A 26,787-nucleotide genomic window follows, 5' to 3' on the forward strand; every position below is an offset into this window, starting at 1 on the left:
ACCGTATGACCCAGCAACTCGACTTAGCTATATACCCAAGAGAAATGAAAACATATGTCCACACAAAAACCTGAACAGGAAGTGTTCGTAGCAGCATGAATCACAATAGCCCCAAAGTGGAAATAACCCTAATGTCCATCAACTGAACAAAATATGGCATATCCATGTAGGAGTTATTAACTGACAATGAAAACGAATGAAGTACTGATACATGCTACAACATGGATGTGAGCAGAGGAAGGCACAAGACTATACACTGTATAGTTCTATTTATATAAAATGTCCAGAATAAGCAAATCTACTGAGACACAAAGTAGATTATCAGTTGCCTAGGACTAGGGGGTGGAATGGCAAAGGAATGCTAATGGGTTCAGAGTCTTTGGGGGTGATAAAATGTTCTAAAAATTGGAGGGAGGCAATAGCTGTACAACTCTGTTAATATACTAAACATCATTGAATCCTAGACCTTTAAAATGGGTGAACTGTACGGCATGTGAATTAGATCTCAATAAAACTGTTAAAAAAGAAAAAAGGATATAGCTCAAAGGCTCAGAGCAGGAGCACTGTCCTGCAATTCCTAATAAAATGTTCTACTATACCACAGACTTACATTTCAGAAAATGCTTTAAACAGTCTCTATACATATCACTTGTAGGGACACATATTTCAGAGAGGTGGTAGGTCTCACCATCACATCAACTTGGGATTTTAAATTTCTCTTGAGGAAACCTACAGTGTGCTAGATAGATTCTATTTACAGAAAAAGGTGAAAAATGACATCACTCCTCTCGCCTACAACAGATACAGCGCATACAGGAACCATCCTAGAGACAGGACAATTAGCAAGCTCAAAAAAAAAAAATCGCTTTTGGCTTTGTTCTTGTTTGGGGAGGGGAAGTTGTTTTTTTCAATGCTAATTTTTAACATTTGCCTTCTTCCCAAGACCTCCCTCACATATTCCCTCGTTAAAACTATCTCTTTGCTGCTAAAACTTCTGGAGAAGCCAAGGAGGCCAAGAAGCCTGGGAACCAGAAACCAGCTAGCTTCCTCCAGACTGCGCTCTGTGGGGGCCTTACGCCCTAGTCCCCAAAGCAGAACCCGAGCACCCAAAGCAGAGCTGATATTCAATCAGTACCCATCCACTGCTGGGCCAATGTCTGACACATAAAGGACTTCTTTCCCAACTGATTATCTTTTATATACAGAAAAAGTACATATAAGTAGTGGTAAAGCTGTGCAGCTCTAAATCAGCAGCTGTAAAAGATTAACATTTGTTCTTCATTTGACCCTTTCCCTTTGAAGAGCTCTCGTCCCTCAAAGGTATGGCTTGGTCTTGCCCTCCCACCCCCTACTCTCCCCGTTTTTGAATCAGGGCTTCAGGAGGGAAACAAGTGTGATTGTGGCACTTGGGCCACCCCTTCCTGCTAAAGTGATCTGACCTGAGGAGACTGTTAATAAGGTACATATTAGCATTTAGGCAAGTGTCCAAAATTTGAGGGTTTTTTTTTTTTTTTTCAGTTTCACGTCTGAATTCCCAGTCCTTCTGATTACCCCAAAGCTGAAATATATTTTATATATGTACATTCTCAGCCACTTAGTCAAGGGCACAAGCCTTAAAAATGGAGTAGAAGTGGACATGATGTATTGCCCAGGGGAGGGACAACAGTACAAGCAGGCCTTTTCCAGGAACGCTGGGTAGAACCTCAGGATACTGGCAGCAAAGCTCACATTCTCCTGACAACCACTGGGGCCCCAGGTCACCCAGAAGCATGAGAATAAGGAGGGGATTCCAAGTGGGTGAGTCAAGGCAGGAAAATGCAGAACATCCTCTTAGGTATGCCATAACTTTAAGATGTCACTACTTAAAGCAGAAAAACATCAACACCCAACACCCCCCCCACACACCCACCCCTGACCAAACCCAGACAGCAACAAACTGTCCAAACTTCCTCCTCCCTGCCCTCCAAAAAAAAAAAAATTTTTTTTTTTTTTTAACCAAATAAAGCACTACTCACGAGCTGGGAGGAACAGGGAAGGGGGCAGGGGCAAGTTTAGTTGTTTTTTGTTAAGAGCCAAGACGCCAGATGCCATTTCTCCTGAGATAAGCTTCTAACTGCTGACAGAGGCTCACTGCAAAATGTAAGACTCCACAGGTAAAGAATAATCTGGAAAGCCACTTGATAAGCTGAAAAAGCTTATACTGAGGATGAAGAAAATATTTCAAATCTCCAAACCAGCATGTTATGCTATTTTACTTAAAAAGAGACCCAAACCCAGTCCTCTGACGGCCAAGACGGTAAGAGGGAGGGCCCCCCCAATCATGAGGGTCTGCCCACCAAGCAGCCAGACCTTCTCCACAGAAACCCATCCAACAATGAATACGTCTTCTCTTCTCACTCCTGAGATGCCCCGGAGTTTCAGAACCATCTGGATTTGTTTGAGGTTACATTTCAAATACATCAGAAATCCCCCACCACAGACAGAAATTGTAGAAGCTACCCCCCACCCCCGCCACCGTAGGACTTTTCCTCCATCCCCAAAGCCTGCAGCAGGGGGAGCAGAGAGAACAAGCACGTGCTAACAGATGGGACTCCTCTGCAGAGACGTGCAATTGTGTAACTTCACCCCATTGCTGCCAAACAACCATAATGTGCATCTCTTCAGAAATAATTACTGGAGAATTCAAAATACCAACTGCCTCTCTCACAAAGTAGCAACCGCCCACACAGGACCTGGGGGCTTGATGCAGGATGAAGGGGAAGAGAGAGGAGCTCCAGACAGGAACAGCAGCCGATTCACCAGGCACAAGTGATGCCCCCACAACATGACAGGGACCCTGACTGAAGGCCACATGATTTCTCTTGTCTCTTCTGCTCCTGCACTCTAAGAAAAGGGGCAAAAGGAAGGCAGCGAAGAGGTCCCAGAGGAAGAGAGCAATAAAAAAGTTGGAAGTCTTTGAAATTATACCCTTTGGTATAAGTTTTTTTAAAAAGTATAAAACAGTCTTATGCTAGTCAGCCTCCAAGATGGCCCCCAATGAGGGTGCCATTTATCAGATGAGATGAATCCCATCTCCTGGCAATAATGCTGTTGCACTGACCCATGTAACCTTTTTGGTATCTTTTTGATACTGTGGAAATAACAGCGTGACTCCTGAGGCTAAGTCATAAAAGACATTACAATTCCCATCTTTCTCTTGGATCACCCACTCTGTGGCCAGTCAGCTGCCATGCTGGAAGAGCACTCAAGCAACCTCATAGACAGAGAGGTCCGTCCACCTGGTAAAGAACTTGCCAGGCAGGGGTGAGCTACCTGAGGATAAGTTCTTCCAGCCCCAGTCAAGCTCTCAGATGACTACAGTCCCGGCCAACACTGTGACTCATTCTCCCAAGTAACCCTAAGCCAGAACACCCAGCTAAGCTGCTCCCCAAATTCCAGGCCTCTGAAAACTGTGTGAAATAATATTTATTGTTCTAACTTCTAAGCTGCTAATAAGTTTTGGAGTAATTTGTTATGCAGCAATAGATGACTAATACAGGCCTCTTAGAAACTCCTCTTTCTATCCCAAAATAGGTGCAGAGTCCCAGGAGGCTGCATACATTTCCGTGCACACGCCTCTTCTCATCCACATGTGACTCACAGGTGGAGAGAGAAAGCAAAAGCTACTACTGACTAAGTCCCCTCCCTCTTAATTTCTCACTGATGAGCTGAAGTTAAGCATTAAGGGTGCAAAATGTTTTCAACAGAGCTGCTTACCTGGTAATGCTTTTTTTCTTTCCTGCTTCTGGCTCTGTGTCTAAATTTTGCTGCAAACTTCTGATATTCAAAATTGCTGAAGTACATTTTATACTTTACATATTATACATGCCAAGTTAATAAATGTGGAATATATATCCCCAATTGAACTTTTGTTTTAAATTACTATCACCTAACAGGATACTTTAAAGGAGGTTCTCCCTCCATCATACACTCTGTCCCCTTTATTTCCTCTGGTAAGTTTTCTCTTCAATCAGTGAAGAGAGAGAATCACGGATTCCCTGGGGAGAGAAGCTGTATAATATGTCCCATAAAGCTCTGGATGTGCTATCTTAAAAAGCTGAATTTAAGACCCCGCTCTACTACTAGCAGTAAAGATGCTGGCCTTGATTTCCCAATCTTTGGAATGGCGATCACATGTGTCCTATCTCATAGCACCACTGTTCTAAAAATCAAGTAAGATGCTGAAAAGGAAAAAAAAAGGCTACTTGAGTCCAATACATTCAATAAACTCAGCTGACACAGAAAGCCAGGCGGTCGGCTAGGGGAGAGTCTTATGGTAGGGAAAGCTGGAGATCAGCAACTGCCAGATTATGTTTTTTCATTTGTGAAATAATGAAATATCCATTCATCCATTAGCAATCTAACCCCTGGAGATCCGATCATGTTTGTGGAAACTCATAAAATTAGGTTCTCGCACAAGTAAAGGTGAGGGTGAGATCCTAAACTTAACAAGCAGCAATCCCTTTCTAGGCCCAATGCAAACAGTTCTCAGGCAGTTCAGCAACCCTCATTTATCACATCCCCACCCAAGACGGCTGTTTTGTTTTGGGGAGATAAGCCAGGATCTCCCCGTCCCTGACCTGAGGTTAGGAGATTGTGACGAAATGGCTTATGCTGCCAGGACTTCCTATGAAGAGTGTTACTGTCCCATAGAAAAAGACACTATAAGTCCTCTTTAACCTAAATGTTTAAATGGCTTTAGACCACATCTATTTTTTTTAAAACAGAACATTAAATGGCAGCAATATCATTTTGGAAGGGTTGCCCCCAGCCCGACACACACACACACACACGCGCACACACACACACGCGCGCACACACACACACACACACACACACACACCCCTGATGCCTTCAACCACCAGAAATTGTCAAAGTAAGCTAACTCGCTTTGTTTGATGCTCAGGTAAGCCCCAAACTGGGGAGTACAAGCCTGAAATGAGTTTAATCCTTACAACATTTCTCAAGAAGATCTTGAATTTACTATTCATTTTGAAAGAAAAATACTGCTTTATAGTTATTAAAATGTTTACTTCCAGCAGGCATACTTTTCCCCTGCCCCTAAGTTTTTTATTCAGATAGTGTGGTTCTGCACTTTCTGAGGTGTCTGCTGGAAAAATTACACTTTTTCCCCAAGGAAACTTTCTCTTTGGGCAGAACACCATATAGAAGCTCCACATGGCTCATTTACACTGGTATAAACAAAGCAACAAAGAAACATGGCTCTGATCGCACTTACTAACTAGTAGGAATCTCCGAGGTTGAGAGCTAAAAACGTTATCTGGGGGGGAAAAAAAAAGAACTGTACCATGCTGCTGAAGTTTTCAAGCCTTAAATATCTTACAATAATATAATATAAAAAAAAATTTTTTTAAGATTTTATTTATTTATTTGACAGAGAGAGACACACAGAGAGAGGGAACACAAGCAGGGGGAGTGGGAGAGGGAGAAGCAGGCCTCCCGCGGAGCAGGGAGCCCAATGCGGGGCTCGATCCCAGGACCCTGGGATCATGACCTGAGCCGAAGGCAGACGCCTAACGACTGAGCCACCCAAGCACCCCTAAAAATTTTAATTCAACTGTGAAAGAGCCAATTACATCAAAAAATAAAAAATAAAAATGAAAAAGAATAGGATGGCTTCAGATATTGTTGAAGGAGCCATAGGGGTCGAACTATCAGACTAGGTAACATTAAGGGTCCTTATTAGCCCCATTATTTCTAGGAAATTTTAATAAAGCAATCCCTGTGGTAGGGGCAAGGAGAGGATGTTAAACTAAATTCTTAGGAGAGCCATACATGGATTCGACTGGAACACTTCAATAAATACTTAATGAAAAATGTCTATATACTATTCTCTTATACACATAACCCAAAGCCTTAGGATCAAAAACCTAAGGCTTACATTTTAACAAGATTTGCATTCTAGGTCTTAACATACGTACAGTCTGAAACAATCCAATAAATATACCATTTCAACCCTACAACATATGCCAACAATATACCACATCAACCGGCAAATAAATTCTGAAACACCCAATTAAAACCATTAAATGAAATTAAAACCATTAAATTAAAACCATTAAAAAACAGTTAATAGGCAAAAGTTTAAGGTCTATGTATTTGTACTTATATTAAATGATTCCCAAACTATATTCATTCTTCCCTAATTTCCTTTTTTCATAACTCCTTGGATCTTTTAGTTAATTGAAAATCAGGTACACTGACAGACCAATGACATTTGTGTTTTCCAAGGCAGACAAACAGCCAGCCCAAACCAGTCTTATCCCAAAGCTTTACCTGACCACACAGGCCTACACTAATGGCACCCGGCCTCATGCTTCATTGTTAATTAATCATGGCTAGCCTTGCCGCTTTCTTTAAAGTTATCCCAAATTACCTCAGCTTTAGATTTTTATCAAAATTGTCTTAAGTGTATCTAGATCAGCAAACATTTTTGTCAAGAGCCAAAGAGTAAGTATTTTAGGCTTTTGCTGGCCAGTCTCCGTTCCAAGTACTCAGCCTTGCTATTTCAGGGGCGTCTCGCTGGCTCAGTAGATAGAGCATAGGACTCTGAATCGCAGGGTTGTGAGTTCAAGCCCCACAGGGGGTGTGGAGCCCACTTAAAAACAAACAGAAAAACCTTGCTAATTTAGTGTGAAAGGAGCCATATCAGACATCACCCCTAAGTGAACAAGTGGGGCTGCATTCCCACAACACTTTATTTATGGGCCCTAAAATTTGAATTTCATATAATTTTCACACAGCACAATTTTTTTCAACCATTTAAAAATGTAAAAATAATTCTTAGCTCCCAGGCAGAATAATCGGCCACAGCAGGCAGCATGCCACATCTGGTCTCCGAGCCACAGCCTGATTCCGGGTCTAGACTACCAAAAGGGTGTCAACAAACAACCCTGCATTCCCCCCAGGCCTCCAGCAGTAAATATCTGCGGATTGATCCTGTTTATCTTTCCTTCTATTCAGGAGGACTATCCTATGTCTTTGAAATACTGAGGCATCTAATTAACACATCAAACAGCGTAGATTTAACGAGTTGCTCCAAGGGCGTATGAGAGCTTCAGCAAGAATTAAATGAAGGTATGTGTGCGGTAAGGAGGCTTCTAGTAGCAGAGGACATTCACTTTTAAAGTCTAAAACAATGCACAGGCCACCAAAAAAGAAAAAAAAAAAAAGATGAACTTGAGATTGCACCTTCTTCAAAAGTCCTCTCATTGGTGATGTCTCCTCACTGATCATCCCCAAGCAAAGAGAAAGAACAGTAACAGCAGGAGCTTAAACACTCTTTGTTGAGGGAGGCAGACAGAAAACACAGAATTACCATCCCAAATATTACAGCCACTACTCTGGTATTTTCAAGGAACCTCTGTGGCTCAAGTTTTATTTTAGCAGTTAGTCTGAAACCTGTGGCTTAAAAAAATCCCCACAACCTCATCTACCGTTTAATTCCTAGAATGGCATATAACTGTCTCAAAGAAGCATTACAGGGTTCAGATACTGTAAGTTCCCCAGAAAAACTTCCAATAAAAAGAAAATTAACTTCAAATGTTTCCCTGTGTTCTAAGAATTAGATGGAGTTTGGGGTGGGGGCCATGGGTATGGGATATGGGATACAGCCCATACATTGGAGGGCCATTATATACCAGGAAGCCAGGATCTTTTACATATGTTAACTCCAACCCCTTACTAACAACTCATAAATCATCCCTCCAGAAGATATAGTCTTATATAATCTCTACCTGCTGCCCCACCACGTCCTAAAACCACAGAAATATGAAAGACTAACTTTATCAGGAGCCAAATGATCAACAATTCCAGGAGAAAGAGGACCATCCAAGCCCAGAAATTAAGACTTCAACATGAAATGAGTCTCTAGGAATTTTTGTCCACTGATACCTTTCCTGGTCAGACCTGTGCTTTCGTACTAAATACATACTGTGTATGTGTAACAAGGCCATCAACAAGACTCTGGACTAACAGTCTCCTTCTACATGTTGGGCAGGAGTTCTCAAAGGCAGGATACTACCAGGCTGACATGCAATCATCCTACTATTTAAAGACCCTAAATTCAAAGATTTCTTAATACAGAGTGATAATTTCCCAGATTGTACACCACCCCCCCATCCCCTGCCAAAGACATGGCCTTCAACCATGATCTACTCCACAGAGCTTTCCTGGTCTGTGACTCTAAAAAGAAACCTTTTAGGGAGAGTGAGAAAAAGAGTGTGAGCTAGAAGTTACCAAAACATGTAAAAAAGAGTCAGTGGCACAGGAAGGACCAAACGATTGGGTCTCTATGGCTCTGGGGGCCTGAGCCATACAGGCCTCTATGCAATGAATCAGACTACCAACTGATGGAATGGTGAGGAAGGGGCTGCCCAAGCTGAGGGCAATTCAAAGAGACTTTCAAGTAGCTACTTAACATGTCTGGTGAGCATTATTTAAATTTGATGGAAAGCATCAAAATAATTCTTTCCAGGTTTCAAATCTCCTTTCTAATCTGCCAATCTTAAGAGAGGAAAAGGGAAGTTATGAAGAACAAGTGCATCTTATCTTCTGTGCTGTAAAGCTAAGTGACACACTGAGCGCTCTGATACATAACATGCCTGTTCCCATGCGGGTCTCTTCCAAAAACAATGGTGAAAAGCAACCCAGGGTGAGTTGAGAATACGGCCGAATTCTCAGCAGGGGAAGTGCAGTATGAAGCTCCCGATTCAAAGCAAAATCAAATCTCAAAAAGCTGGAATCATTTGAACAATAATTCCAGCTCCCTCATGAAGTCTATCACAGAGCACCTGACTTCCCCAAGCAACCTGTGAGGAAGTTACGAAGCCAAAAAATACGATAACTATTAGTAGAAAAAAGTTATCATCAGGTCAAAAACTAGTTAACAGGATAACTGAAAGCTGGCTCTGTCTGCCATCACAGGGTGACAGTGACAGACACTGGAAAAGAAAAAGCACTCAAAAAGGACATCCATGCTAGAGTCCCTTCTCCAGACAGCAGCCAGGTAGCCTTTGAGAAAAGATGTCAAAGCATGATGGCTCTGCTCAAAGCCCTCTGTTGTGGGTTAAACTGTGTCCCTCAAAAAGATATGCTGAGGGGCGCCGAGGTGGCTCAGTTGGTTAAGTGTCCAACTCTTGATTTCAGCTCAGGTCATAATCTCAGGGTGGCAAGATAGAGCCCTGTGTGTGGGGCTCTGTGCTGGGCGTGGAGCCTGCTTAAGATTCTCTCCCTCTCTCTCTCTGCCCCTTCCCCCCTCTAGCACTCTCCCTCTTAAAAAAAAAAAAAAAAAAGGTACGTTGAATTCCCAACTCCCCATACCTGTGAATGTGACCTTATTTGGAAATAGTACCTTTGCAGATGTAATCAAGTTAAGATGAGGTCATACCGGATTAGAAGGGTCCCTATATCCACTGACTGGTGTCCTTAAAAGAATGTCATGTGAAGGCACAAAGACACACAGGGAGCAGCCTGTCATGTAATGAAGGAGGCAGAGACTGAAGTTATGCTGCCACAAGCCAAGGAACACCAAGAATTACTAGCAACCACCAGAAGCTAGAGAAGACAAGAAAGGATTGTTCACTAGAACCTTTGGCTCTGTGGCTCTGCTGACACCTTGATTTCGGACTTCTAGCCTCCAAATCTGTGAGAGAATACATTTCTGTCATTTTAAACCATTAACAAAATGTTCCAGACTTCCCTTTATCTGGCTAACTTCAGCTCCTACTGTTCCCTCCCTAGTCACTCCACTCAAGTCACACTGGCCTCTTCACTGGTCCTCAAAACCCTCCCACCGCAGGGCCTCACTCCATCCCAGGCTGGTCCTGCTTCAGGCCTTTGCAGATAACCATTCACTCTGCTGAAAGGGTTCCCTCCCCAAGAATCTGCAAGACTGTTCCCTCAATCTTCCCTCAGGGCTCTGCTCAAGTTCCCTTATAGGCAAGGCTCCGCCTAATTACCCTTCAGCATCTCTTATCCCCACCCCACACACCTTATTCCTCCTTCCACGGCTTTATTTTTCTCCATAATACGTAAGACAAGCTGACGTATGTATCCTGCTTAACCTTTAAAAGATCCCTCTCCCTCCATAATGTTAGCTCAGTGAGAGCAAGACTTATTCACTGCTGAATCAGAGCGCACTCTATTGCGTGGATAAACAGATTCTACCAGGACAGGTGAAATTTTACTCAAAACTGGCTGTGTGACAAAAAAGCTTCCTACTAATTAAATGAAACAACAGAAGCTTTTGTAGATGAAGGGCAGGCTCAAGGTTGAGCTCTGAGCGGGGCTAGGAGACAATCTCTGTGCCAGGTTTTCTTAGGTAGACTGTGAAGCTTACCACCATTCCTATGTAGATGAGGGGAGAGGTAAACAATTTTAAAACAGCTTCTTAAGATTCCTTCCTATCTAAATGATCAACTCTTACCTGTAATTTTTGTCTCCAGCTACACACACCCCTGGAGAAAGTGACTTAGCCTGAGAACTATCCAAAGCCAAATTTAAACATTCCTCCCCCCACCTCTGCATTACCACACACATTTTTGTTTTTGGGGGGCTGAGGGGAAGGGCTCAGCAGGAATGTTTGATAATCTCATCCTGCAAATGTACAAACTACTTAGGAAGAAAGCCTCTGACCACCACATTCCTAAAAAACAAACAAAAACAGTTCAAATAAGCCAGGAGCTTTAAAACAGCTCCTTTCTTGGTAAGTACTCAATCCAAAGCTTTTTAAATGGCCCTAAGTTAACACTCTTCCTTCCCTCATTTACATTTTCAAAACTTTAAAACAAAAGAGGCAGAAAATGAAAGTCTTTCTTTACCTTGGGTTTTGGCCCCCTGTCCTGCCAATCCTAGGGATGAATCACAGGATTCCTTGAGAGGCGATCTGATTGGTGTTTCAGCTTCAGGGGTCTCAAAATTACCTTCAGAATCCGAGCTGCCAAGGGGGAAAAATGAGGAATTACCACTTTCAACGGTACTTCCGACACCTTTTACAGTCTATATATCGACAAAGGCTAAAGTCCAGCATTTTTGCCTAACTTTACAACCCACTAGTCCTCAGCAGGGACTGGCCTGTGGGAGCTCACCATGGGGTTTTCTCGCTGGGCCCTCCTCGGCCTTCTGCCTGGCATCCTGTCTCCCTGATATTCCTCCATCCTCCAGAGCTTTTCTCCAGCACCATTTATTTTTGAGGTCATCCTTTCTTCTGATATCCCCCCCAAAGCGCTTTTCAACAGACTCCTTTTCTAACAAGAACCCTTTTTCATAGGCTTAAAAATTAAGATTGCCCCCTCCTCCTAAAAATTAAGTCAGCTCTCGCCATGATGCCTTTTTCTCAAGCAGGCCTCTACCTGTTTGGAACTCACTCGGCCCCAAGCTGAGAATACTGTCACCTGCCTTCCTCAATCACTCGGTGACAGCTCAGCAAAGACCACCATTTCTCACCAGCTGCCAGGGGCCTGTCATCACGCGACCTTCTTTACCAAGGCTGCATTTTCGGGACACAGAGGGACACCAGGAGGGCCTGGGAGCGACTTCTTCCCCCACAGGGAGGGCCCCAAGTTCTACCGGCTGTGATCAATGACACTGTGTGTGTGTAGGGGCGGGGGCTAGGGACTCGAAGCTTAAGGGAAAGTGACTGAAGCAGACCGGGATGCGGAAAGACTGCAGATTCTGGGTTAGGTTCGGAAAGCTCATACTGAAACGGGGGAAACGTAATACCAGACAGAACATCCTGAACTTTCGAATGCACAGCGGGGACCCGGTTTCGGGTAGGGACGGAGGCATTGCGATGATAATGGTTACGCGGGTGAGCGACCACACACACGCACACAGAATGAGCCGCAGATGGATGGATGGCAGCACGTCTGCATCTCGGCAGGGATGCGTGTACTTGCCTGAAACTCAAGGATTTGGTCTCGGCTTGCGAGTCCTCCTCCTCGGGGTCGCCCTCTGGCCCTCCGGCCTCGTCCTCTCCGGCGCCCCCGCCGCGCACCGCGGACCAGGTCCATTTCGCCCACTGCACTGGGGACAGGATCTGCCAAGGGCTGAACGCCATGAGCGCGGCTCCTCCGGCTCCAGGTCCTAAGAGTAGGGGAAGGGGGAGAGCCTTTTTTCCCTTTCAAAATGGAGGGAACGGGTGACAGGCGCCTGTAAGCGTTTCCAGCGGAGGCACGGATGTGGTTAAACGAGCGCCGTCGGGGGCCCGGGTGGAGCGCTTCCTCTCCGCCGGCAAGCAGCGCAGCTTCCTCTTCGTCCTCCTTTCCGAACGGTGCGGCCGCGGCCACCCCCGCGCCGGCGACTCCCGCCGGGAAGATGCCTCTCCTGGGGCCTCCTCAGGGCCCCGGCCCGCGGCGCCGGGCGGCTCGGGTCTCGGGGGTCTCTGGCTCCCGCCTCCCGGCCGGCGGGGCGCGCATCAGCTGCCGCGGGAGCCGCGCCCCAGGAGCCGCCCCCTTGGACCGTACTATTCGCGCGCGCGGGCGGGGGCGGCGGCAGCGCCGGGCCTTTGAAGTCCTCGGCGCGCCCGCCCGATCCCCCCGCCGCGGCGCCACTCTGGTCGCGCCCGGACTGCGGGAAGGGGGCTGCGCTGCTGCGACTCCGGCGGGCAGAGCACCCAGGCGCCCCCAACAGCTCCGTCAGCGGCAGGAGCAGGGAAATCCATTTTCTGGGTCCGTGCACGCTGGACTTTTCCTCCTTCCCTTCTTATTTTCTCATCTTGCTACTGTGACTTAATGGCGTTGTGACATTGGACCGCACAGAAGTGAAGCCCCTTATTTAAAAAACAACTTTGAGGTCGCTGTTGCCTGATGTTTCTCCCCCTCCCTGACACTGACAGCGTGGAAGATTTCAGCCTGCTCACCTCCGACCCTGTCACTCCCAGGATTTGGAAATTCCTCAGCAACGCTACAAGAGTAGCCAAGCACTGGAACTGTAGATGTTTTGTCCCTCCCCAAACCGCACTCGTGGACGCTCTGGGGCCAGGTCTCTGGTAAAGGGTGCCAAATTACCCCGTGAAATTATAGCCTGATCGGTTTCCCATTCTCCTTTTTTTGAGGCTTTCTCTTCATAACTTCTAAGTCTCTGCTTTCCGACTTCGTTTGCTGCTTCAGAAGTATGCCAACAGGCCTGGTGAAGGCGGCCTTCAAAATAAAAACCCTCTTTATGTTGGAAGGCAGAGAAAAATAGCAGAGCTCTCCTCGGATTTTCTTCATTTTCCATATAGGGATTGCTCGCCTCAGAATTTCCAGTGCACCAAGGAAGCCGGCTGCCACAAACCACAAACACCAGGCTTCACGATCTCCTGGCCTGGATAGGGCGTTTCTTGTCCTATTGTAATTTCCCACAGTCGCGGTGAATCTGTGAGGTGACATCAGGTTCTCACAGAAAGGGCAGCTCCAGAATTTAGGAACAAAGTCATGCTGAAACTGCACCAGGCCGACCATCTGCCCTGAAAGGGGGTTGGGACTGTTGAGGAGTCATGACTGTGACTGTCTCACACATTCGATAACAAAAACAGAAGCAAAAATAAGGCAAGATAAGGCCTGGCAAGTAGTCTTACCCTAACAGAAGGGCAGAGGTTTGCCTGAAGTCTAGATAAAAGGGTTGGGTGTGTCAGGATGCTTTAGAACTCATCCAGCTCTTTTCCAGAGATAAACACAACTGTCGTGACTGTTCTGGAGATTATAACAATGGGAGGTAAGCAGGAGTCATTTTTTTTTTTTAACATCCACATGAAATACATCACAATGTTATCCAATTCTTTGTCTTTTTAGGTTTATGGCTCACCATTTAAACCTTCAGGTTGTAAGGTCCCCTAGGTTTCTGGATTTCACACAAGTGTTTTATTGCCTGGAAATATTACCTATGTAAATCAGTAACGGGCATATCCTAGGTCCTGTTCATTCTTCCTCCTGAGTAGTTCTCTAATATTTTCATTCCTCTGCATCCCCATTGTAGCTGACATATAGTTCCCACACTGTCCATTTTTCATAGGTCTACTGTAAATGTCTTCCAACTAGCTCTACCTCTGAGGGTTTTCCCACCTGGGGTCCCCCCACCTGACTAATAGGTGACTTGTGCTCTAGTCTTGCTGTTCCCGCTCCTCTTTACTCCCAGCCCTTTGTATTCCTTGCCATAATCAGTAGAGAATTGGTTCTGAACTTTCAATATGTCCCAGAATTATCTGGGGTGCTTCTTTAAAAATACCAATCCAGATTACCAGCAGGACCTGCCAATCTGTATTTTTACCAAGTATCTTGGGGAATTTTTTTCACAGGATAAATTTGGGAAACAATGACTAGCTTGGACTGACTGCTGCTTCCGGAACAATTTCCCTTTTGCCTGCAGTTTTGCACGTGCCCCTCCCCCTTACCCACACATTGAGCTCCCTGACCTTGACTGCCCAAACTTCCTTCATCACCCAGCTCAAGAGTCTACTCTGGAAAAACAGGCTGATTTCTCCCCCATCTACCATCTCTATACCCCAAACGTTAACAGAAACCTTTACTGTGGCCCTTAGATGGTTTGAAAGGCGGCACTATTAGTAGTTATACCAGACAGCAGGCATAAACCAGGATGTCCCCAAGATATAAGGTCACCCTACTCTTAGCACATGATATATAATGTATTTGCTTACATATCTGTCCCACTTCTATACCATAAGCTTCTAAATGGTAGGGACCACATCATATTTGTGATTTATTTTTGTTTCTCCAGACATTAGGACAGGGCCACACACTTAGTAGGTGTTCAGTAAATGAAAAGAAAAGGAATATTCTAGTTTAGTAATAGATCTTATGAGTTTGGCTAGGATACCATAAATTCCTAAAGCCTGACTCCTCCTGGGGAAATCAAGTTTGGGAACCAGCACAGAGTGGAACCTGGAGCAAGTAATGGCCCCAGTAAGATAAAACCCAACCTATGCAGCAATATCTTGAAACTGGAGAAGCAAGTGCCCAGGTTTCTGAACATCACTCCTCGGCAAGCTCCTGGACTTAATGTGAACAACAATAAAGGAAGTAATTACTCAATAGCTTGAATTTATTTTATTGTCTAGAAGTTCAAGTAACGAGGCTGATATATCAATTTTCCTGTAATTCTGGGAAAGAATGGGCAATGTTTGAAAACAGATATCCTAACCAAAGTAAACCATTTTGCTATGTCCTCAGCATCACAGAGCAGAATGTCTGCAAACACATGACCACGTAGCCAAATGAAATGTATTTGTTTTGGAAATGACCGAAAGCACAGAAAGGGCCCCATCTGCTCTCTTCCCTACTCTGTTGCTTGCCCTTCACAGACGCTTTGGATCAATACGCCATGAAAATCTGAAATGTAACTCCCTTGAAACACCCCGTAATTGTGGTGTGGCCAAGCCAGGCACACCCTTGCCTGTAATGGATGCTCCAGAGGGATCTGCAAGATGGGTCTCTTCAGTTAAAAAAAATAACAAAATAAAATAAAATGAAAGGGTAAGCAAACTCAAACAGGCAAACAACTAACCATTTCATAGCAAAGCTATTCTAGAAAAGCCTGTAGGGATGGGGCAGGAGTTGGGGGCAGATGTAGTTGGGGCCTAACTGGTATGGATCCCATATACCTGGTAAAAAGTTGATTTTTTTTTTTTTTAAAGATTTTATTTATTTATTTGACAGAGAGAGAGAGACAGCGAGAGCAGGAACACAAGCAGGGGGAGTGGGAGAGGGAGAAGCAGGCTTCCCGCCAAGCAGGGAGCCCGATGTGGGACTCGATCCCAGGACCCTGGGATCATGACCTGAGCCGAAGGCAGACGCTTAACGACTGAGCCACCCAGGCGCCCTAAAAAGTTGATTTTAACTCAAGTTGAACTTGATGCTATAATGGGGGGAGCAAACACCAGAACCTCCCCAGGTAACGTAAGGGAGTGACGAGGCCGTAGCAGGAGGTATGCCATCTGGAGAAGCCTGCTGTGGCTAAGAGGCAGCCCTGCCCAGTTCCTGTGCCCAGCATTGCCATCTAACAACCTTCCAAGAGAAACTCAAACTGTGGATTTTATAAGACATCTTCCAATCTTTAATGTTCTTACTAATTTAAATTGTTTTAAACCTTGTGGAGGCCAACATGGTGCTGGGCCAAAACAAAGCCATCAGTGTGTCCAGGGGCCCAGGGAACCTGGATGGGCAGAGGGGAGTCATCAGGCTTTGAGCAAGTAAGTAACATTTCCATTTAGAAAGATCATTCTGGTAGCAACCTGGGGGATGGGAGAGAAGGAGTCAAGATTGGGAGACCCAGAGAACCGCATTTCCCTGCCCCAAACAACCTAGAGAAAGCGGACAGCCTCTGCCCCAGAGGGTAAAGAAGCAGAACTGGAATTTGTGTCCTTAGCTTTCACTCCACTTGTTCGGAAAGCATCAGCGCTGTAAGCAATGCAAGTGTGATGGGAACACTTTTACAGGGGAACGACAGGAAAACCAACTGCTAAGGAAACCAAGTTTCCGACAGCCAGTAAGATGAGAAAGCTTCTGCTCTGAGATGGTGGGAGTGGAGGAGGCAAGGGGTGGGGGCAGGATGGCACGAGGGGATAGGGGCTGAAGCAGCCACAGAGAAAACCGAAAGGTCAGGCAGGCAGGCAGACAAGACCGTCAATGTATCCGTATTCTCACAATTTAGGAATCTGGTGAGCAAGAGATACATGGAATTCAACTAAGATTACATGCCAGATGGATGATGTCACCGAAGTGGCTGGGCAGCTCTGAAGCGTGTAGGAAAAGCACTGGCCCGGAGAACAGCAATGCGGTTGATGTGCCTCAGTGGAACCTCCACAGAATGTCTCCCAGTCCCCCAACCCTGCTTTTTTGAGAGCCATCTGTTCACGGGATGAGGTTTCCAAGACACGATGGGGCATTCCCCGCGCTGGTAACTCCATCACCCTGATCCCTGAATGTTCTCTCCTCACTTACCAAGCTAAACAGCCTCGGGAGGTCCCTAAGACATAATGACTTAACAGTACCTTATTATCAATAAAGTTTCATCCAATCCTTATATTCATTCTCTTCAGTAGTGGGGCAGGTCTTCTCATTCTCAGTTTGCAGGTGAGGTAGCTGAAGCAGAAAGGGCAACCACCTGTCTGAAGTCATACAGCTATTTGGCGCCGGGACTGAATCTAGAACGCTAGTCTGTTGGTACCTTTGGCGCTATATCAGACTGGAAGAAAGCAGAATGTCCTCGAGGCCACTGGGTAGCTTGCCATTCCATCAGCTAGACACTCCTCTCAATAGAGTGCTGCTGCAGTCCCCACTTCCTGCTTAGCTGGCATGAAAGCCACAGCTAAGAATACCTAGCTCTCCGCCCGCCCCCCCCCCCCCCCGCCCCCCGCACCAGCAGAAGGCCTGCTTTCCTGGCCAACCTCAGTCTAACCAGGCAATAACAGGCCGATGTCTGCACAAGACAACATGGCCAATAAGGGCATCTGACCTATTCAAATATGTTAACATTACAGTCTTTGTGAGATCAGATGTGATTCTTACCTATAGGCTACAATCACCTGTAGAATTACAGTCTTCCCTCCACTACCCAAACACACCCAAATCAGAATTTGTACAATGCATTTGCGCTGAAAATTGTATCATAAAGAGAACCTCCTTTCTAATTTTTTAAGAGAAGAGCCAGATTTATGTCCATGGTTAATACTCTTTCAGAGCTCCAGAAAGATTAAAAGGGATCTAGATTGCATCCTTTAAAGACTTGGCCAAGCTCCCCACCGAGGGCCTCTCAGAGACCCTTGTCCAGGCTTTGCTCTGGTGAACAATTCTTGTCAAGTCGACCCTCTGATTTATTTTGTTCTATATCACAAAAGTAAAGTTTGACTTACCCAGAAAGTATGCCATTCAGCCTGGGTTAAGATCAGACTTACAGCAGAACTGCCACATAGCGGAGTTATACTGTTTCAGCTTTCAGTGGGAGGTGGGAAAAAAAATAAATCTATTTTATGATGTTTACACTGAACTAGTGTCATTTAAGAGCCAGTTCTGTGAAGTTCTCTCCCGTCCCCATCAGACACCATGGCTGTATGTTTATTGACTTTATGAGAAAGTTCACTTTAACTCTACCCTGGGATGTAGGAGTATTAGAGAAATAGTTGTTGAGTACGAAGGACAGAAACAGAAATAGGTCAGTCTGTTCATGCTAAGTGAGGAAAATAACCCCAATATTATCCCTAATTCTTCCCACCAACGACCACAAATCCAAAGTTGAAAACAAGCCAAAAATAAACACAAAAGATCCAATTAAAGCAGTGAACTATCTTTAAATTTAGAAATATTTTCCATTCCAGGAGACATAAGTGGTTTTTCCAGCTAAACAGCATTATTGCAATTACAGAGCCTGTTAAGCAGGTAGACGATCTTGTAAAATTATTGTTATTGATTTAGCACATTTTGTGTTCTTCTATTTTTTATTTTAAGATTTTGTTTATTTGAGAGACAGAGAGAGAACGCACAAGCAGGCAGAGGGGCGGTAGGGAGAAACAGACTCATTGCTGAGCAGGGAGCACGATTCCAGGCTCCATCCCAGGACCCTGGGACCATGACCTGAGCTGAAGGCAGACGCTTAACCGACTGAGCCACCCAGGTGCCCTTGTATTTTTCTGTTGAACTTATATTCCTTTTCAGGAGATTAGGCATTAAGAAAAGTGGGCCCTCTGAATCAGGCAGCATTACATGTTAAGCCTCAGACAAGAAAACCATCTGAAACCCTTTCTCAGTTGTTTATGAATTTAAGTTTCTCAGTTGTTTATGAATTTAAGTTTATGAATTACTTAATTTAAGTAATAAGACTATTACTCCAAATTTGAGAGATCGACATTCACCATGGTTAGACAGTGGGTAGAATCTAAGGCTTGAGTTAAAGAGGATGAAAGAATTTAGGAAATTGAAATAGAATAATACTCCTTTTCCTGCAGCCATTTTATTCCCTCTCCTCTATTCTACCTCCAGAATAAATTTCCCAAATAATACACCTGGAACACTAAAGCAACATTGATCACATGACCCAGGTTTTCTGAGATCATCTTGAGAGCAAATATTCTACCCATTCTATTTATAAATACATGACCCCATTTTCAATTTATGAAATATTGTCACTAAGAACTTGGAAAATAACAGATTGGGATGGCAATTGGAAAGGACAGCAGAGATGGGGGGAGCAGTTAGGAGGGAGGCTTGGGGGGTGGGGAATGTCCACCCAGAGAAAGAATAAAACCACAAAAAGATTTCCAAAATAACTGGGACACCCACTCTACTTAAATCCTCACTTGGGGGGGATTTCATGACAGTAATTCTTCGTGACTGTTAAATCTTCCTGTGTTTGGGTTCTGAAACCACATGTGTGTGAAAATTGAAGGAAAATATTTCCTTTTACTGCTCTATTATAGTACAAAGTGGGGAGAAGGGAAACCTGTCTTTTTAAGTATGTTAAAATTGTTTTAAAACTACAAATGTTAACACATTGCTCATTTTCATCACCAATAAATATCAGCTAACCAACTAGCTGAATAAGCGAAAAGACATTACAACGTTTCAAGTTGGTAAAACTAAATATTTAAAGATGGCAATACTACCCAACTAATTAATAAATCTAATGCAATGTCAATCAAATTCCTAGGATTTTTTTCTTGGGATTTGTCAATATTTTCCAAAAGTTTATTTAGAAAAATAAGCAAGTGAGCATATTTTAGATTCTTTAAAAAAGAGAGAGTCGAGAAGGGGATTAGGTCTACAAGATATTAAGACACATTGATGCCAAAATAGGCATATCCTTGTTCTGTGAAACAAAATGGAAAGCCAAGAAAAAGACACTTATAAAACATAGGAATGTATTATATGATAAAGAAGATGTTATAATACAGTGGGGAGGGGCAGGTTATTTAATAAGTGGTTGGGGAATAAGTGGTTGGCAATGGAGAAAAAGATTAAGTTAAACCTCTACCCCAGAGCATGTACCAAGATAAATTCCAGATGGATTAGAATGCTAAATAATAAGAATCAAGCCAGGGGGAGAAAACAATCCAGAAGCAACAGAATCTGTCAAAGCTCTGTCAGAAGGATGACTGTCCAATCTTTCCAGTAATTAATGAAATCACACACAAAATAAAGATTGCAGATTTGGCTACATAAGAAGAATAAAGCTAATAAATGTTTGCCTTCATATTAAAAGGCAAACGACAGGCTGGGGAAAATAATAGCAACCAAAAGCTAATATTGTTATTACCTAAGGAACTCATGAAAATCGTCAAGATCATCAAAACCCCAGCAGAAATGAGCAATTATAACTGCGTACTATGTGTCAGACACTGTGCTAAGGGCTCTTTACGTGAATTATCTCCTCTAATCTGCACCCTTTGGCCCCACAGTATTGGAGGGTATTATTATGAGGAAGGTATTAGTATGGCCTTTTTTAAACAAAACAGGTCAAGTTGACTACATTTTCAACTTGTAGAGTAGGGGCTTAGCAAGAGGGGTTTCAAAGATTGTGACTGCTCTGAAATTATACGCAAAATTATGTGTTGTGTATTTGCACCCATCTCTCCCCACCTTGTCCCCATATACCATCAAGTTCCACCCCAGAAACAATGCTTTAGGCTGATTAAAAATTAATTTCTGAATCTGAAAGTGGAACCAACAGGTTCTCTTCCTCCAACAGTTACAGGGAAGTTCTAACCGAAAGGGCCCTTACACGGAGAACCCAAACCTGCCAGAGATCAAGACAAGAAGCGGCAAGCTTGGATGACATGCAGCACGGTGGGGCCGTGGGTACTAGTGGGCAGCCTGTGGTCTAATCTAAGTGACACACTCATTCCAAGGAGGCATTTGCCTGGGTAGCCAAGGTGCCATCAAAATATTTTCCCAGGGACTTCCTACTGATACACATGAGCAAGGACATACAAAATTGGGCCAGGATATCAAAGGTGCGCTTTATGTGGAAGGGGCAAAAAAAAATCAGTTCTAATGTCTCTTTGGGATGCTCTCCTTTTGGGGTACTTCCCTTTTAGAGTGGTTTCTTCCAAGAAACCATGTTGATGAGGTACCCCGGACTCCAGGAGTCCTCCCTTAGTCGCCATGTCCCTTTTTGTAATTTCAGTTCCCTGCAATCAACCAGGGTCTGGATGCTGATGATTCTCCTCACACACTGTCAGAAGGTCAAGAGCAGCCTAAAGTGGGGTCCCAATGTGGACCTCATTCACCTTGCTTCTTCTCATCAAGTAGGCATTTTACCATCTCACATCATCACAAGAAGAAGGATGAGTGCAGTACAATAAGACATTTTGAAAGAAAGACCACATTCAATAACTTTCATTACAGTATGGTGTTATAATAGTTCTATTTTATGGTTAATTATTGTTGTTAATCTCTTACTGTACCTAATAGATAAATTAAACCAAATCATAGGTATGTATAGGAAAAAACATAGTGTATATAGGATTTGGTACTATCTGTGGTTTAGGCATCCACTGGGGGTTTATCTCTGGTGGGTAAAGGAGAACTACTATACTAGGTGGGAGCCTCTTCCCATCTGGAAAAAGTGGGAACAGTGGTGGGCTCAGTAGTGGATGGAGGCATGGCACACGTTGCCGAGGCCTGGTTCTGTGCGGCAGGAAGCTTAAGAATCTGGGGAGCTCTCTAAGAAAACTACAAAAGGATCTTGTGAATACAATGCTAGGGCCCTTCTGGAGACCCTGGAGGGGGCCTATCCAAGTGAGGGGTCCTGAAGTTTACGCTGCATTTGCTTCATGGTAAATTCAACTCTGCCCAGAGGGCAAAAGAGATCCTTGTGGCTCTGGAGTGTCCAGCAAAGCCTCAACTTGGTGAGTGAAAATATGGATATATTTAAGGAAGGTGTCGCATTGCCCTCCTCTATCTTCCAAAAGGCAATGAAAAATTTTAACTGTTGGAAGCTTGAAAAAATGTCAAAAGTTGGGGCTCCCGGGTGGTTCAGTCGTTAAGTGTCTGCCTTCGGCTCAGGTCATGATCCCAGGGTCCTGGGATTGAGCCCCACGTCGGGCTCCCTGCTCAGCGGGAAGCCTGCTTCTCCCTCTCCCACTCCCCCTGCTTGTGTTCCCTCTCTCACTGTCTCTCTCTCTGTCAAATAAATAAAATCTTTAAAAAAAAATGTCAAAAGTTATCTCCTATTCAAAGTGTGAAGTATAACTCATGGTTCTTTTGCTTCTGAACAAGTGTAAACACACACACATACAATTTTAATGATGATAAAAAAAAAAAACCTGTAACACTTCTCTAGCATCGTGTGCCTTCTGCACCCTTATTCTTTGGACTTCCACAACCACCACAGCAGAGTCTAACTTCCTCCCATGGCCGTTATTTCCTTATCTCTTCTGGTAAAAGAGCCCCCTGAGTTTCCACTGGGCACATGGCCACCCAGTAGAGGCCACATTTCCCTGCCCTTTCTGCAGGCAGGCGTGGTCTTGTGACTTAGTTCTGGCCTGGGGGAAGTGAGCCAGGTGGCAGGTATGACTTTGGGGTGACGTTTTTTTTCTTGTTTTTGTTTTAAAGATTTTATTTTTATTTATTTGACAGAGACACGGCGAGAGAGGTGGGAGAGGGATAAGCAGGATTCCCGCTGAGCAGGGAGCCCGATGTGGGGCTCGATCCCAGGACCCTGGGATCATGACCTGAGCTGAAGGCAGACGCTTAACAACTGAGCCACCCAGGCGCCCCTAGGGGGTGATGTTTTTAAAAAGAAAACTGCTGTGCTTGCCCCGTGTTGTGGGCTGGTGCTGGGCCAGCTTCTACGGTGTGGATGAGGACCACACTTGGGAGATGGCAGAACAGATGGATGGAGTCACACCCGGCTGACCTCGGGAGCAGAGCGGCCTGCTGCCCTAGACCAACACACCCGAGGACTGTTAGGTAAGAGAGTACTAAAAGTCCACCTTTATGCTGCTGCACCGCCGAGTCCCTTGGTGATAAGCAGCCTCACCTCTTCCTTCACAATACAACTTCTTTTGGGGTGTTTTAGCGTCTTCAATTCCCCTAGATGGCAATATGGGAAGAGCCTGCCTTAAATGTCATTCCACATCATTGTGAGAAAGACGACATTTTGGTTCTTTCAAAAATGCATCTTATATCACAGTGGTGTCTTTTTCTTAAAGCCAGAAAATTGCCCAGCCGTGAGACTCAAGCCTGCCACGTGGATGAGGTGGTCTAACTATTCTGAAAGCAGGACTGAGCCCACCCTTCCCCCAGCTGCAATGACATGAGCTGTAATACTGCCTTTCTGGAAATTAGGCAGTGGTGTCTTTAAAGATGACACGTGTGGATGACAAAGCTGAAGGGAAGAGGGAGTCAATACTCAGTCTTCCAGGCAGAATGGATTTGGATATTGTATGAAGGATATAATCTTCTTTGAGAGAATATTCTCTTCTTGAATTCTTCTCGAATATTTCTTGAAAATAATACGATAAATCCAGAAATACTATATAATAAATATGAGTATTTTGCCAATTCAAAGGCTAAAATCATAATTGACCCACATTCTATAAAGAAATTAATCACTATTGTTCTTTGCCTTTAACACCAACTGGTGTTATTTCCGATACTCACCCATAAGATATTTTTTTAGAAACTGTTTTCATACGGACTCATAGTCAGTCAGTTATTTTGTTGTATTATCTTATAGAAGTGCCATAAGTAAGGTTATCCTTACTGTTCTTCTCAGTACCTCATCATATAAGATGTGGTAATACTGTATGGATTTTCCACTTCCTTTTGCCAAGGCATAGACAACTACTGAGTAGAATGTGTTTGCTTCAAATCATTTTCTGAACAAATGATAAGTCAGTGACTCCAAACCTAAGCATCCACCCGAGATCTCACAGAACCACAGGAATTTTTAGATGGAAAGGACCAAAGATCACTGGGCTGAATATCCTTGTTTTCAGATGACCACATGAGTCCCTGAGACATTAGGGATTGCCCAAGGTGCAGTCAGGCACCAAAGTTTGTATGTCTAGGACTTACACCTTTCTGGCAGGAAGTATAAATTCTAGGCTTTCTCCCCAACCCTAATGGATATACACACCTGGTATGTATAATAGAGATAAAACTCCACCCCTCCCCAACATTTGCCTCATTTTATTTTTATTTTTTATTTTTTTAAGTAGGCTCCATGCCCAACCTGGAGCCCACCACCTCATCCTAAAAAGCAACTTGAACTGTTTTATAAAGCAAAGAATTTCTTTATAAAAAAAACATTGTGCTTTGTCTTAAAAGTATTTTAAATACCTTTAAGGGAAAATAATACACATGTTCATTCTTTCATTCAGTCGTTCCACAGATTTTACAACTGACAAACCAAATACAGTTCTTGTCCACATGGAGCTTGCACATTAGTGAGTTTAGGAAGCAAAGAAATAAATATGTAACTTACAAACTGTGGAGTATGCTTTATCAGAAAAGCGCAGGGGCAACAGCAAAGGCCAAGGGAGGCGGTGGTTAGTGGAGATAAATGGAAGGGGACAGGCTGAGGCCTGAGGGATGGATGTGGGAAGTGTCGGGGGTACAGGATCCTGGCAGAGAGAACAGGAGCCTCTGCTTCAGAGCAAGTGTAGCTAAAGCGAAGCGAGTCAGGGGCAGAACTGTCCAGGTAATGTTGGTGGACTAGAAAAGGCACAGGTTGTCTGGGGGCCCTGCTGGATCATGATCTTTGAAAAGGTGAGTTTTTGATGACACAGAAAAGAACAAAGACGAAGGGAAAACTCACCCATAGTTGTGCTTTTGATAAACAGCCACCGTTAAAATGTTGGTGAACAACATACCCTGTTTTTATCTTTGTCAAAGCACTTTTTACATCTGGCATCAAATTATTTCTATTTTTTCTAATTATTATCTGTCCTTCCCGACTAGAAGTGGCTCCATGAACACAAAGCACCTTGCCTACCTTGCTCTGTCTGCTGATAGTATTTGATGACTGAATAGACAAAAACTTCCAAATACTCCTCTTAAAAATATCCAAGCATGTAATTATGAGCATGGATAGATAGGCAGACAGACAGATAGTTTTTACACAAATGGGATTTAAATATCATACCACCCTCTGCTAGAGGTGAGGACTTAATCCCTACTTCTCCTGTTTTAAGCAGGAGCTCTGCTCCCCAGGGGAGGAAGTGGGGACCAGGATATGAAACCAGTGCCCTTCCTGACCCCGTAGAGCCCAAGTGTTCTGCTCTCTCGCTTACTTGCAGTAATAAGCCTTTCGGTGTCTACCAACATTTACATCATTTGTTCTCCATGGAGGGACATTTAGGGGGTTCACTGTTCCTCATTGTAAGTGAAACTGTGATGAATAACCCTACGCATGCATCTTTTCACACACAATGATTTCTTAAGGGTCTAGAAATGGGATTGTAGTGTCAAAACAAACACATTTTAATATTTGGACACATATAGCAAAACTGCTCTCCAGAAAGGCTGTACTAATTTACCTTTTTAAATGACGGTGTACGAGATAGCTTCTCCCTCAACCTTAATCAACACTGAGTTCAGTGCATCTAAAACTATGGCAAGTAGGTGGAAATGACACACCATTGTTGGTTTTATTTGAACACATTTGATTGCTAAAGGAAGTCTGAACATCCTTTAATGTATTTATTGAACCATTGGCTGACTCCCTTCCTTTCCTTCTTTCTTTGGGAAATGGAGTGTTTAAGTCCTTTGCCTTAAAGTGAACCTACGAATTAGAAACTCTGGGGGGGGGCAGCCTCTGTGTGTCCTCCAGCCACACTGCAGACCCTCACTCTCTACACAGGAAATGTGTCTCTAACCTCCAAACTAGAGACAAAAAAGCTTTTTGATCAACAGCAAATTCCATATTTCCTCCACAAAATGGTATTTGTGGACTGAATTTCACTGTTTCCTTTCATTCAAAATATTCTGAATTACCTCAATAGGACCCGGGAGCCCACTGCATCACCAGTTCCTACCTCACAACGGTACCGCATGATACCTGTAAGAGGTATTCCCTGTTCTTGTCGGCCGAGCCTCGTTAACCCGTTCTCTGAGCAAAAGTCACATTTTCTTTGAGGAGCCACCCCCTCCCACTCTCAGGGCTTGTGGTTTGCGTATCCGGCTCCCAATGCAGGGGTGGGAGAGTGAGTCAGGCCTGACTAAACACTACATTCCACACCCACCTCCCTGACTACCCCCCACACACATACACACTTGGTTCTGCAAAGGCCACATGACCCAAACCCATCCAACTTGCATCTCCTGACAACCTCTCTAAACTTTGTCACCACTACCTCTCCTATTTCCTGTATCAAACCTGGGCCCTCTGACAGGATTCCGAAGAAAATCCAGCATCTTGAGGGAGGGACACAGGCTAAAAGCTGCCCACAGGAGCTCCCTGTAGGAGAAGTGGCCTTTACCATGGTATCTGCAGTGTATTCAGCAGGCATCCCAGGGCGATACCAGCGGACAGTATGTGCACAAATGTGACTCTGCACTGGGATTAGCCAAATGATGGGCATTTTCATTAGTCACTGGCCTCTTGGTTCAACAATCCCTTTATTTAAGAAGCTCTGTAAGCCTCAAGTAATGACAGCTGGTAGACACATTTCCCAGGCTGGTGGGTGCCAGGAATGGATATGAGGAGTTTGTGCGGTAACATTCTTCAGCCTCATTCCAGGGCTCCTGATACATCTGTTGGGTAAAAAGTGGCCTGAGATGTTCCCAGAAT

At 44.3% G+C, this 26,787-nt stretch overlaps 1 protein-coding gene and 1 long non-coding RNA gene across 12 annotated transcripts in view; one reads left to right on the top strand and one right to left on the bottom strand.

The window, feature by feature from the left end:
- TACC1 (transforming acidic coiled-coil containing protein 1) overlaps positions 1-26,787 on the bottom strand; it is a 116,477-nt gene that overhangs the window by 45,270 nt on the left and 44,420 nt on the right. For 4 of the 11 annotated variants that reach the window (XM_078069589.1, XM_078069592.1, XM_078069593.1 and 1 more), the window contains exons 2-3: positions 11,958-13,733; positions 10,881-10,996 (exon numbers count right to left, since the gene is read on the bottom strand). The exons of 2 other annotated variants lie outside the window; for them this stretch is intronic. In XM_078069589.1, coding sequence (XP_077925715.1) covers positions 10,881-10,996; positions 11,958-12,118 — 277 coding nt within the window. In that variant the 5' untranslated portion in view covers positions 12,119-13,733. The remainder of the gene's footprint in view (positions 1-10,880; positions 10,997-11,957; positions 13,734-26,787) is intronic. 5 more of the 11 variants (XM_078069597.1, XM_078069596.1, XM_078069594.1 and 2 more) reach the window with 2 other exon arrangements.
- On the top strand, positions 13,693-17,079 carry LOC144381413 (uncharacterized). Its single transcript, XR_013446622.1, has 2 exons — positions 13,693-13,755; positions 16,708-17,079. It is a non-coding gene; the product is annotated as an uncharacterized LOC144381413 (long non-coding RNA).

This window comes from Halichoerus grypus, chromosome 3, assembly GCF_964656455.1.
Source record: "Halichoerus grypus chromosome 3, mHalGry1.hap1.1, whole genome shotgun sequence".
Classification (NCBI taxonomy): Eukaryota; Metazoa; Chordata; class Mammalia; order Carnivora; family Phocidae; genus Halichoerus; species Halichoerus grypus.